At 41.8% G+C, this 12,063-nt stretch overlaps 1 protein-coding gene across 6 annotated transcripts; it reads left to right on the top strand.

The window, feature by feature from the left end:
- The first annotated feature begins 97 nt into the window (after positions 1 to 97).
- Positions 98 to 11,026, top strand: LOC310862246 (nascent polypeptide-associated complex subunit alpha). 6 transcript variants are annotated; one of them, XM_083770050.1, is made up of 10 exons: positions 122 to 173; positions 774 to 848; positions 5,609 to 6,304; positions 6,419 to 7,201; positions 7,869 to 7,954; positions 8,846 to 8,923; positions 9,282 to 9,428; positions 9,752 to 9,880; positions 10,547 to 10,669; positions 10,897 to 11,026. In XM_083770050.1, the coding sequence occupies exons 2-10, from the start codon at positions 779 to 781 to the stop codon at positions 10,909 to 10,911; spliced, it is 2,127 nt and encodes a 708-aa protein (XP_083626176.1). In that variant the 5' UTR covers positions 122 to 173; positions 774 to 778; the 3' UTR covers positions 10,912 to 11,026. The 6 variants fall into 6 exon arrangements, with proteins under 6 accessions (XP_083626179.1, XP_083626177.1, XP_083626174.1 ...); XM_083770049.1 differs by having other exon boundaries at positions 5,609 to 6,483; positions 6,556 to 7,201; XM_083770051.1 differs by lacking the exons at positions 5,609 to 6,304; positions 6,419 to 7,201 and adding an exon at positions 3,208 to 4,350 and having other exon boundaries at positions 117 to 173.
- The last annotated feature ends 1,037 nt before the right edge of the window (positions 11,027 to 12,063 follow it).

Raw genomic sequence — 12,063 nt, 5'->3', positions numbered from 1 at the left:
TATAATATATTCATGTTAGACTGCAGTGTGTTAAAACCTTAAGAGTATCTAAGGTTAAAACCAGAGATAAATGACCCGGAAGCAAAATTGTATTAAAGTAAACCGGATATTACCGCACGACAGAGGTTAGATTTTCTCTCTCACAGCCATCTTGGATATAGTATCCTGAGTCGGTAAGTGTCTCTTCGAATAATCTAATATCATCTATTGATTATTGGACACCAAGGTTCGACACGCACGTCTAATCCATTAGTAGAGTTTGCGGTCTTTCCGCTCATGCTTGTATTTCTCCATTTAGTTTATTTATACGTGGATAAAAGGGCTGTTATCTAGCCGATTGCTGACTCAAAATGGGGGAACACGACTTGTCGGCTCTTCACCAGACAGAAGGCTCTTGTTATCTAGCCTGTCAAGGCCTCCAGTCAATATGACAATAATTGCGAGTTGAAGTCGGTGTGGCGAATGTCGAGCTACTCAAACTGGTGTTCATGTGTGAGAAAATCGGACGCATACATTACGCGATTAGCTTCCCTGCTCAGAGGCTAAGTTAGCTTTAGCTAGCTAACGTTTGGATAGACAGTGCTGCCTGCTACTAGCTGTAGTCTACAGCTGAAGCATGGGTTCTGCTTTCTCGACCACTACAATAACGATAAGTGTCAATGACTAATTCGTTGTAAATTCGTTGTAAGTATGACGGTGATGTAAGGCGCGATGTTGTTAGCTTTGTATTTATTTATTTGTACTGTTTCTTGAGCTATCATTTTCCTTTTCAGCAACTATGCCTGGCGAAGCCACAGAAACTGTCCCAGTCACCGAGCAGGAGATGCAGCAGCCTCAAGTGGAGACTGGTATGTATTCACTTTGCTTAACCTGCATGCTTTATATACTAAAACGGAAGCACTGACAGGGTCCTGGAACTCTTTAATAACTTGTTGATGGTGTTCGCATAAAGCTGTGTTCGTGGCCAGTGAACATAACATGAAGATGTGTTTTGGAATGGATATAAGCTTCATCCACAACATCCAAAACATGTTTTCATGTTTTGTAAAACAAGGGATGGACAACTATTTGTTTTCAGTAGTGAGTTGCGATTGAATGAACAGGTGACGGGTTGGTGAAATGGCACCATTTGTCGCCATCCGCGGGGGGCTGTAGACATTGGACAGCTCCTCATGATCGCCAGCTGTTAAAACCGGTACTAAAATGCCAGCTATATGCTGGGACTATGGTTCCAGGTTTATATTTAGGAAGGGTTGACTGGCCATTGAACTATTGAGTCCTTTTAAACCATCCAAAAAGCACTTTCACCACTGTTATTTTGATTGAAGCATTGTCAAACTGTCTTTACTTTTAGTACCTGAACACTTGGAACATGTGCTGGAGTCACCATTTACACAAAGACAATTGGGTTTATTCCATTTGACTTGCCCTAGTATTAATAATAAAGGTATTGTGATGTCAAGCCCTCCAGGTCTCCATACATGTGATATTCAGTTGCCAAGGGAAGAAGCAGACCTGTTTAACTACTATTTTACAACTTATACAAATTCCAAAAAGTGGGAACTCTATGGCATAATGTTCTCAACTGTCAGCCGTTAAGAAACTTAACCACTTAAATCCTGTATACCTCATTGGCCCGAGTCCTGCAATTTCTATTTTTACTCCACCAATTATGTTGACCATAAATAGCCGATCTACAATCTCAAAATGTGACGTGTTGAGAGCTTGTAGATCAGCTATTTTTGGCAAATGTTTCCCCCAGTATAGGATACAAGTGGTTAATGCAGCCTGTGCAATTTAACAATGGCAAGTTGTTTTTGGATGGTCATAAATATTTCCTGAAAAAGTAAAAGTCTTAAGTCTGTATTTTAGTAATCTATAAAGTTTTCTATGTTCTCACATTTTGTGGTGCCCATTGATGCAGTTGGAATGGGTAATCCAGGACCCTTTGTTACACAAACTCACAACAGCCTGTGGTGATTGCATTGACTGGGTTTGATACACAATGCATGGTATTTTTGTAGTTGACTGAATAGTGCACCGACTTCCATTGATACCTAACACCTAACCTTGTTGGGAAAGATGCAATGTGGTAGTGGAACTTTTAGCACCTGCTTGGAGTAGATAGTACCTCTGCCTTTACTCCTATGTAAAACCTCACTGTGCACATGTTTGAATGTCTATTAACCATTGTTTACTACACATGAAAATAACATCTTTTATTGGGATTCATTAATCTTTCTGAAAGGGATTTTTCAAGGACCCTCCTGAGGTTACTGAAGAACTAAAGTTTTTTGTGTGGCATTTTGCTATTGGCATTTTGTCTATAGTTATTAACTTTTTTTTTTTTAAACATTTTCAACAAGTCATTTTCTCATTCATTGTCATGGAAGCAATTCATTTACATTTCTCATGATTAACTAAAACTTCAGTTTGATTGGGCGAGAGCCTTGCATGTTCAAGTTATTAGAAAATGTAGATTCAGTAACTACAAAAAAAGTACCGGTTTATGGAATTAACATTAACAAGCTTTTATTAGTCCAGTGCACCAGTAAATTGGATTTGCGAATTTCTTTTAAGAAATGCCACAAATGTCTCAACTTCACCTAACAACTCAGTGACAACTGGGTCGTTATTCATTAGTGTTAACAGGAGGTTGAAATAAGGGCTACCAAATGCATTCAGATCCATCTAATCTCTATTTGCCTTTTGAAATGGATGGGAAAATGATTTAACACATAGCAGGTTGAAGGTTAAGCAACACTTCTTTGAGATGTTTCATAAAGCAATAAATGTTTGTAATTGGGCACCAATAAGTCGGATCATTGACGTTTTGTACACGTCCTGCATATTTAAAAATATATATATTTTAACTGAGGTGACGCCTATTGTGCCTCTTCTAGTTTTGTAAATGGTCTTTAAACTTAACACTTAACATCCATAGATGGTATAATATTAACATTTATCTGCCACGTTTAGACACTGCATGATATTTTGGGACATGGGCACAAATTATCTTTTGACTGCACACAACACGTCTGCATCCCTGAATATTCTCACATTCACTGGTTCTATGGACGGGTTGCGCACTCCGTATGTTCACCAAAACATGTTCATTAATCTCTTAATAGCTGCTCCTCAGTTTACTACTGTGACTGCCCTTCCCCATGCTGCTCCTCTTGCTCCTCCTACTTTCCCCTTTATCAGCTGTGGGGGTGTTGAATTCTTCTGCACCACCAGAGATGGCTATTCCTGAAGTGCACAAGATGTCCCCATTGGAGAATCCATCACCTCCAGAATCCTCTAGTGCTCCTCAAGTTATTCACTCTCAGCTACTGCTTGAAGAAACTTCTACAAAGGCAGCTGTTGATCCATTAAACGGTGATCCTGTTATTCTCGAGAGCACACCCATCTCACTGCAATTGCCTGCCGCCGAACCATCAGTAACGGAAGAATCTGAACCTGTTGTGGCACTTGTTTCTGCCATTGAATCGCTTGAAATTCATACGGAAGAAATGATTGAGGCTCAAGAATCGGTGGTTGCTCTTGAAGAACCTGATAACCAAGCAACAGAAGCAACTCTTGTGGAAGCTGTAGCAGAACCAGTTGTAGTCGCTGAAGATGCCCTTGATGAAAAACCAGCACCAGCTTCTGAAGAACCATGTGCAGATGTGGTAGATGCACCTGCTTCTGAAGAGCCAAGTGCAGCTGTGCCTGCTTCTGAAGAGCCAAGTGCAGATGTGCCTATGCCTGCTTCTGAAGATCCAAGTGCAGATGTTGTTGCTGTACCTGCTTGTGAAGAGCCAAGTTCTGATGTGTCTGTTCCTACTGCTGAAGTGCTATGTGCAGATATACCAGTGCTTGCTTCTGAAGAGCCACGTGCAGATGTTGTGGCGGTGCCTGCCTCTTCAGAGCCATGTGCAGATGTTGTGGCTGTGCCTGATTCTTCAGAGCCATGTGCAGATGTGGCTGTTCCTGCCTCTTCAGAGCCATGTGCAGATGCTGTGGCTGTGCCTGCTTCTGAAGAGCCAGTTGTGGAAGTTGTGGCTGAGCCTGCTTCTGAAGAGCCATGTGCAGAGGATGTGGCTGTGGCTAGTTCTGAAGAGCCATGTGAAGATGCAGTGGATGGGAAGGCAAGTGATGCCCCAGAGCCTGCAGTATATGGCCTGAAGGAAAGTAGCCAGGACACAGCACCTGAAGAAATTGAAACCACACCTGAAGTGATTGCTGCCGCGCCCCCTCAAAATGAAATTCTTGAGAAAGTACCCGTTGTAATCCCCTCTAAGCGTATCCCGCCGAAGGTGATGTCTAATTGTGCAGGTCCATCCCACTCAACACGGCACCTGTCAGGTGGGTTATCTTGTGTAAAAAGGTGAAACACAGACCACCCCCAATCTTTCTATCTCTGCAACCCCCAACCCCACCTTTCAGATATTTCGTTTCCTTTTTGTTCTAGATATTCAAAATATATAATACCTTATCACTCACATTCAATTGTTCTACTTGGAGAAAACTGATAATGTCATTTATCTCACCTTGAAGCAGACCAGTCCATTGTTGACAAACCTAACCTATAGTAACTTTCTTGGAAGGAAAATATTCATGTTTCATGTTTTACTCTTTCTTTCTTCCTTCTACTTTTAACACTGTTTGTTTTCTTTTCCTCATTGTATATTTGACTTGAATTAGTGGTCCTTTTCCACCGATTTAAAGTGTTTACTTGCGCAAACCACAATTGATATGCACAATATGGCAATATCAGAAAGTAAGTTTCATTTCAGCAACAAAGACGGATTGTAAAATTTGTATTGACGTTTAAATGAAAATATATCTGCAGGTGCATCGGAGAGAAACCATATAAAGGCCTATTCATAGTCCTGTTTTTGGTGAAGAGGTGACCACTGGTTACCGTTTCGGTGGTTAGTAAAAAAAACAGATGTGTGAACGGCGACCACTGCGCAGTGACGTCATGTAGTCTTCGAATAGACCTTAAGAACCAAGAAGTGGAATCCATACAGTCTCACTTTGAACTAAAATGTTTCAATTAAGATGTTACAATTCACACTCTTAATCAGGTCTCCTGATAACTAAAGGAAGATCCAATGTGAATTTAAACCGGATCAAAATGTAATTCGAATATAAAGTTATGGTGCAAGATCTAGACATCCACATGATTACAAAAAAATTATATATATATATATATATATATATATATATATATATATATATCTTAGCCCAAATAATCTTAAATATATTTGTACACTTGCATAATTAAATTAATGGTGTAGTCTGAAACATCCCAAAAACAATGTAGTGTTTTGCGAATGCCTTTTCTGTTTGCTGTGAGTGCATCTGGTTTGTTTTTGGAGTACCGCATTCGCAAAAGATTGAGATAATGTATCTAAAGTTAAAACTGCAATTCTGAATGTGTAGTGTGTTTTTGCATTTTTTTTGTGCCGTCTTGCGTCGGCCCGTGTTAAGACTGTTTTGTGGGTGGTCTAACCTTGCAATGGAAAATTGCCCTTGTTCTCTGATCATTTAACCCGCATGGTTATGGCATTCATCTTACTATCAAATAAGAAAATAAATAAATAAATGTTTCATCTAGCTACACCTGCCCCAGCTCCCCCCCAGCAGCCCCAGGCTGCCTCTGGTCCTGCTAAGCCCAAAGACAAAGGTGCCAAGAGTGGTCAGAGTTCTTCTGCCCCAAAGGCTGTCCCAGGAAGAAGAAAGCGCTCCTCGATGTCTGCTTCTTCCTCCTCTCCTCCCACCTCCCCAAAATCGACTACCTCCTCTAACCCACGCTCTCCTGTAGTATCTCCTCTAGTCTCCTCACCGTGCTCTCCCTTAGAATCTCCCCTAGCTGCCTCACCTGGAGGCTCTAACACGCCAAAGGTTGTCATGGCTGGCAAACAAGGAAAGGTATCTAAGAAATCGGAGGGGTTTGTGCCTGCCCCTATTCCTGCCGAACCTACCTCGGCAGAGGAAAAACCAACAGTGCCAGGGCCATCTGATGTGGCTAAACCAGCTCCAGTTGAGCCAAAGGCAGTCTCACCCACCCCTGCCAAGCTTGAGCCAAAGGCAGTCTCACCCACCCCTGCCAAGCTTGAGCCAAAGGCAGTCTCACCCACCCCTGCCAAGCTTGAGCCAAAGGCAGTCTCACCCACCCCTGCCAAGCTTGAGCCAAAGGCAGTCTCACCCACCCCTGCCAAGCCAAAAGAAGTCTCACCCACACCTGCCAAGCCAAAAGAAGTCTCACCCACCCCTGCCAAGCCAAAGGCAGTCTCACCCACCCCTGCCAAGCTTGAGCCAAAGGCAGTCTCACCCACCCCAGCCAAACTTGAGCCAAAGGCAGTCTCACCCACCCCTGCCAAGCTTGAGCCAAAAGCGGTCTCGCCTACCCCTGCCAAGCTTGAGCCAAAAGAAGTCTCACCCACCCCTGCCAAGCCAAAAGAAGTCTCACCCACCCCTGCCAAGCCAAAGGCAGTCTCACCCACCCCTGCCAAGCTTGAGCCAAAGGCAGTCTCACCCACCCCTGTCAAACTTGAGCCAAAGGCAGTCTCACCCACCCCTACCAAGCTTTCTGCAGCCCCAGATGCTTTTAAAGTGACCTCAAAACCTGCTGCCCCAGCCCCAGTTTCATTCTCGGATGCTCTTGCAACCAGCCCTCCTAAAGAGGTTGAGATTAAGGCGGCTTCACCAAAACCTTCCCCTGTGTCGCCATCCTTCGAGGATGATGACCTTCCTCCACTCATTCCACCGGAGTGTCAAGTGCCAGTTTTTGAACTCCCTGAGACAAAACCCTTGCCAGTTGAGTCTGCTTCAGCTCCTCCTAAACCAGTCATTGATTTTGATAAGCTTGCAGTGGTGGCTAAACCTGAGCTAATTGAGGTTGCCAAGGCTGAGACAGTGCCAGCTGAAAAGGCCAAATTCATCCCCATTGAGATTACTGAACCAGCAGAGGCTAAACCGACTCCTGTTGAGGCTGCTAAAGCGCCAGCTAAGCCCTCACCAGACACCGCTATGCCCACCCCTGTCGAACCTGCTGTCCCTGCCCCAGCTCCCAAAAAGCTTACATTTGCAGAGGCTGTTGCAAAACCTTCCGCTGTTAAACCTACGGTTGAGGTAATCGATTCAACCCCAAAACCTACCCCCACTCCTGTTAAAACCAAGGTGGAACCTGTGATCAAGAATGACAAGGGTATTTCTATTTTCTCTCCTGTTTGTCCAGTCTGTGTTTTTTCCCACTTGTCAATAGTTCTTGAAATCTGTTACAAACTTAGATTGAAGTAGCCTTCATGAAGGCTCCATTACCTTTGCTTCACACGTAACTTACAACTGGTCTGTTTCAAAGATGTTATGTAATGTGTAAAAAAAAAAAAAAAAAAGAAGGAAAAAAAGGGTCTTCCGGTTATTGGTGGCTCAATTTATTGAGGACGGAAACGAAAATCTGTTTTCTACTGTCTCTTCCCTTCAGCAAGTCAGTAATGTCTTTTCTTTGTTGTTTTTGCTGCTGATATAATTTATAGCAACTTGTTTTTGGGAGGGGGGGTAACTCATATTTGTGTGGATTTGGGTTATTACTTTGTGTTCATACCATACTCGATACAAATTGATTTAAAATGTTTTCATTAATGATTAACTCTTTTGCAGATAACTGTTTAATCACACATAATTTCTCTTAAGTGCACCAGATTTTCAGATAATGTTTTCCTTTTCACATAAACACTGTTCCTCATATATCATCCACATATTCATTTCTTCCCCAGGTTTGACAGATTATTTGACACCAATTTGCTAATGCACAAGTCAGACCCACATCTTAATATATTGTGACTAATTTACATTTCTTTGGTTGCTGTCTGTAGGATCTGGCACTGAATCAGACAGTGATGAGTCAGTACCAGACCTAGAGGAGCAGGACTCTGCACAGACACAGACACAGCAGGCCCAGGTGAGAGTTGAATCATGCTCACCCAGAACGGGGTTGATTGGCACAGCTTGAATTGTGTCAGTCTGCTTGGTCTGGCATATTTGGATGTACTGTAGGTATTCGAACTCTTCGATGATGATTGACACAGTGACTTTCGTTCTTCTGAGTCTGCTGAAGCCAACATTTCTGTACTGAGAAGAGTATAGGCAGGGGTGCACAATTGCACATTATTATTTTTACTCAAAGGAGCACCTGGCCATGTAGTTTGGTGCACGCAGCGGGGTGGGGAGTGGGTTTAAGTGACAGATAGTTTTCATGTTGTAAATATGGTCGCTAACATGGTTTAGCGACTAGCACTTTGACAGCTCACCATAACTTTCCCTTTCAAAAACTGTCATTGTAGCTTGTTTACAACTGAAACAGACTTCCTGTGTTCCTGACCTCATCAAAATAAGAGCCACTTGTAATGATTAGTCAACACTAGTTTTATTTATAAGTCTACTTAGATGGCGTTAACGTCTCATTTGATTGCCTGTCAGCATTCTCTAAATTCCTATCTCTCAGCTGTTGGTACGCAAATGCACCCTCGCATGCCTTTGCACTGGCGCACCGTTTATGTGCCCCGCTGAGTATAGGTTTATATAGATGCAGTGCACATAGGCTATGTTAATTCCGGCAGCCCAAATCAGAATTTTGGCCTATCCAGATTGGTGTTGAAGTACTTTGTTGTATGACTGCCACTCGCTGAAAATAGCTGACATCTAAATGCTCACACCTGCTAATACCTTACCTGCTGTGTGAACAAGGCCTTAGATGCTTGCAAACTAGTTTATTTACAAGACTTAGTGATTTTCTTCATTTTAAAGATCTGTATTTGAATCCACGAGTCAATATTACATTATTTGTTCCCAGCTTGCTGCCGCCGCTGAAATAGACGAGGAACCAGTAAGCAAAGCAAAACAGAGCCGCAGTGAAAAGAAGGCACGAAAGGTAATGATGTTAATCTTAAAAGTCAAACTGTCAGTCTGCTTGGTCTTGGGCATGTTTGATTATTTACTGTAGGACTTTTGACTCTTCGATGATTGATACAGTGACTTTCGTTCTTCTGAGTCTGCTGAAGCCAACCTATCTGTACTGAGAAGAGTATAGGTGTATTCGTAAGATGCAATGCACATTTTTTCTGAAGACCCCCTCAGCCCCCAGGACAAAGCTTGTTGGCTCCATATTTGAATTTCCACTGGAAATCAGACAAAGCAAAAGAAGAGAAGTTTTAAAAGGGGTAGCTACAAAACCTATATTTCTTGCATTTATGGATATTAATTGTTGCTTTGAAACTTATTTTCTGCAGGCAATGTCAAAGCTTGGGTTGAGGCAGGTAACGGGAGTCACCAGGGTGACCATTCGCAAGTCCAAGAACATCTTGTTCGTCATCACCAAACCAGACGTCTACAAGAGCCCCGCGTCGGATACATACATTGTCTTTGGTGAGGCTAAGGTATGTAACAAAGGGATACTTGTCTTTTCCCCCTTGATGGGTGTTTTGCTACAAGAGTCAAACTGTTGTAGATGTCAGCTGTGTTCATCAGTGACATTTCTTTATTACAATTTGAATTTTTGAGAAATTCTAAAACTCTTCAATGATGATTGATAACATAGACTTTCGTTCTTCTGAGTTTACTGAAGCCAACTTTTATGTCCTGAGAAGAGAAGAATACATTTTAACTATGAAGAAGCATATTTGATCATGTGTTAAGAGTCAAACTGTTGTAGATGACAGCTGTGTTCATCAGTGACATTTCTGGCTTCTTTGTGCCATAGATCGAGGATCTCTCCCAGCAAGCCCAGTTGGCTGCTGCAGAAAAGTTCAAGGTACAGGGAGAAGCCGTTTCAAACATCCAGGAAAATACACAGACGCCAACAGTACAGGAGGAGAGCGAAGAGGAAGAGGTAAGATTTAGTCATAGTCAAATTGCGTCAGTCTGCTTGGTCTGGCATGTTTGACTAGAACAGATGATGCACTGTAGGACTTTTGACTCTTCGATGATGATTGACACAGTGACTTTCGTTCTTCTGAGTCTGCTGAAGCCAACCTATCTGTACTGAGAAGAGTAGGTGTATGTATCAGGCTTCCCACGGTCATGGTTTTGAAAGTTTTGAAATTAGAAGTAACTTTCCAGTACTGGAAAAGGTTTGAAACGGATCAAGGGTCCTGGAAAGAATACGTAACATATTAGTTTATTCTCCGAACGGGCTGCGTGATTGCAGCATAATGTATAAGGCGTGACAAAAAGAACAGATCTACAAGCTCAGTTTGCTTCAGCGTGATGCGTAGTTAGCTTGTAGGTCTGTTCCTTTGTCACGTGACACCAACCTGTGCAGCTGCAGCGCATGAGTGGAACGGTGAGAGCAACACAGGAGTAAGAGACTCATTGTTATATAGTCCTAGAAATTGGGTTAATTATCCTGGAAAGGTTTTGAAATTTCATTGGAAGAAATGTGTGGGAACCCTGATGTATACATATAGATGCAGTGCACACTGAATTTTGGCCTATCCAGATTTGTGTTATAAAATCTGAACAGAAAAAAGACAGTGTATGATATATCTTTTTACAGGTTGACGAGACGGGAGTCGAGGTGAAAGACATTGAACTCGTCATGTCGCAAGCCAACGTGTCGCGGGCGAAGGCTGTACGCGCCCTGAAAAACAACAACAACGACATCGTCAATGCTATCATGGTAAGATTTAATGAAAATCCTTTTCTGCTTATTAGCAGATGAGTAAACTATCTTTATTACAATTGGAATTTGAGAAATTCTAAAACTCTTCAATGATGATTGATAACATAGACTTTCGTTCATCTGAGTTTACTGAAGCCAACTTTTATGTCCTGAGAAGAGAAGAACACATTTTAACTATGAAGAAGCATATTTGATCATGTATTAAGCATTGTGTTCCTTTTCAGGAGTTGACGATGTAACGGGACACTGGAGGCGAAGTTGTCAAGAACAGTTGCTGACTTAATCTACACGTTTGTACAATTTATACCCAAGATGGAAATAAAGTTGTGGCTTGATAAAATGGAAAAAAAACAATATTTGGATGTTTTTTGTGCTGATATAGTAAAACATAAATGGCCTATGTTGGTCCTGCAATGGTAAGTATATTTAAGGGGTGAGGATGTTATATTATCTGCATATCGGTGTACATTTCTTCAAATATTGAGGAATCTTTGAAAATGTCAAGTAATCTTTAAGGTGCATTAAGTGATTTTCTTTATGCATGATCTGAGTGTATGATATGAAGTAACGGGGTGCGCCCCCCCCCCCAGCTCGTTTAAAAACAAGTTGAATTTTCAGGTCTATGCTGATCAAATCAGGAGAGAACTCATACAGGATAAACAAGTGATGATAATGGTGATAAATGTGTACTCTTTTCTGATTGGCTGAAATTGGCAACCCACCTGAACATTTCTGTTCCGTTAGATGAGGATAGACTGGGAGTCTTATTATTATTACTGTTATTGAGCGAACGCTTGTATAGTTATAAACGTAAAGCTTTAACCTTTTCCCAAAAAACTTTGCTTAAACCAAGCTATCACTTACCCTACTTTTAAAGGGCTAGACCACTTTGGTAGAGATTTGGGTTTTGTAGTTGCCTTGCCATGATGTATCGCCATTCGCCAAAGATGGGTAAGAAAAACGGGGACTAGATTGATCATTCAAAATATCCTTCCCATTGATTTAGGAGGCTCAGGAGCTCATGATTATGAACGAACGCAAACGATTGATTCTGACGTTGCAGGACATCACCCAAACCAGTACTTATAAACTGTGGTTCTCAACCGGTGCTGTGGTCCTTGAAAGTATTCCAGGTGGTCCTTAGCTGAATTGTGGACAATCTTATCCAACAAAATGGCTAAATCGTATCAAATGGTGGTCCGTGACTCATGATGAATGGCCCTACTGCTATAACTACTGCTTTAAAAAAATATTAAAATGGATATTTCCTATTGATTTTATTTTTCTTAGGAAGAAAACCTGGACTAAATCCAGATCTTCAAATAGTATTCGGTACTAAAGACATTTTTAGGAGGCTTTATATTTTTACTTTGCTAAATTTCCACCTTAAA

This window comes from Protomyctophum parallelum (assembly GCF_964188405.1).
Source record: "Protomyctophum parallelum genome assembly, chromosome: 7".
Classification (NCBI taxonomy): domain Eukaryota; kingdom Metazoa; phylum Chordata; class Actinopteri; order Myctophiformes; family Myctophidae; genus Protomyctophum; species Protomyctophum parallelum.
Note: the sequence above shows the minus strand (reverse complement) of the source record. Positions and strands in the feature narration are given on the sequence as shown.

Excerpts from the sequence above, each read along its gene's own strand:
- LOC310862246 (XM_083770048.1), top strand. The coding sequence starts at position 779 with ATGCCTGGCGAAGCCACAGAAACTGTCCCAGTCACCGAGCAGGAGATG. Across the intron at positions 849-5,608 it reads GCAGCCTCAAGTGGAGACTG|CTACACCTGCCCCAGCTCCC; the intron begins GTATGTATTCAC and ends TGTTTCATCTAG. Across the intron at positions 9,881-10,546 it reads AGGAGAGCGAAGAGGAAGAG|GTTGACGAGACGGGAGTCGA; the intron begins GTAAGATTTAGT and ends ATCTTTTTACAG.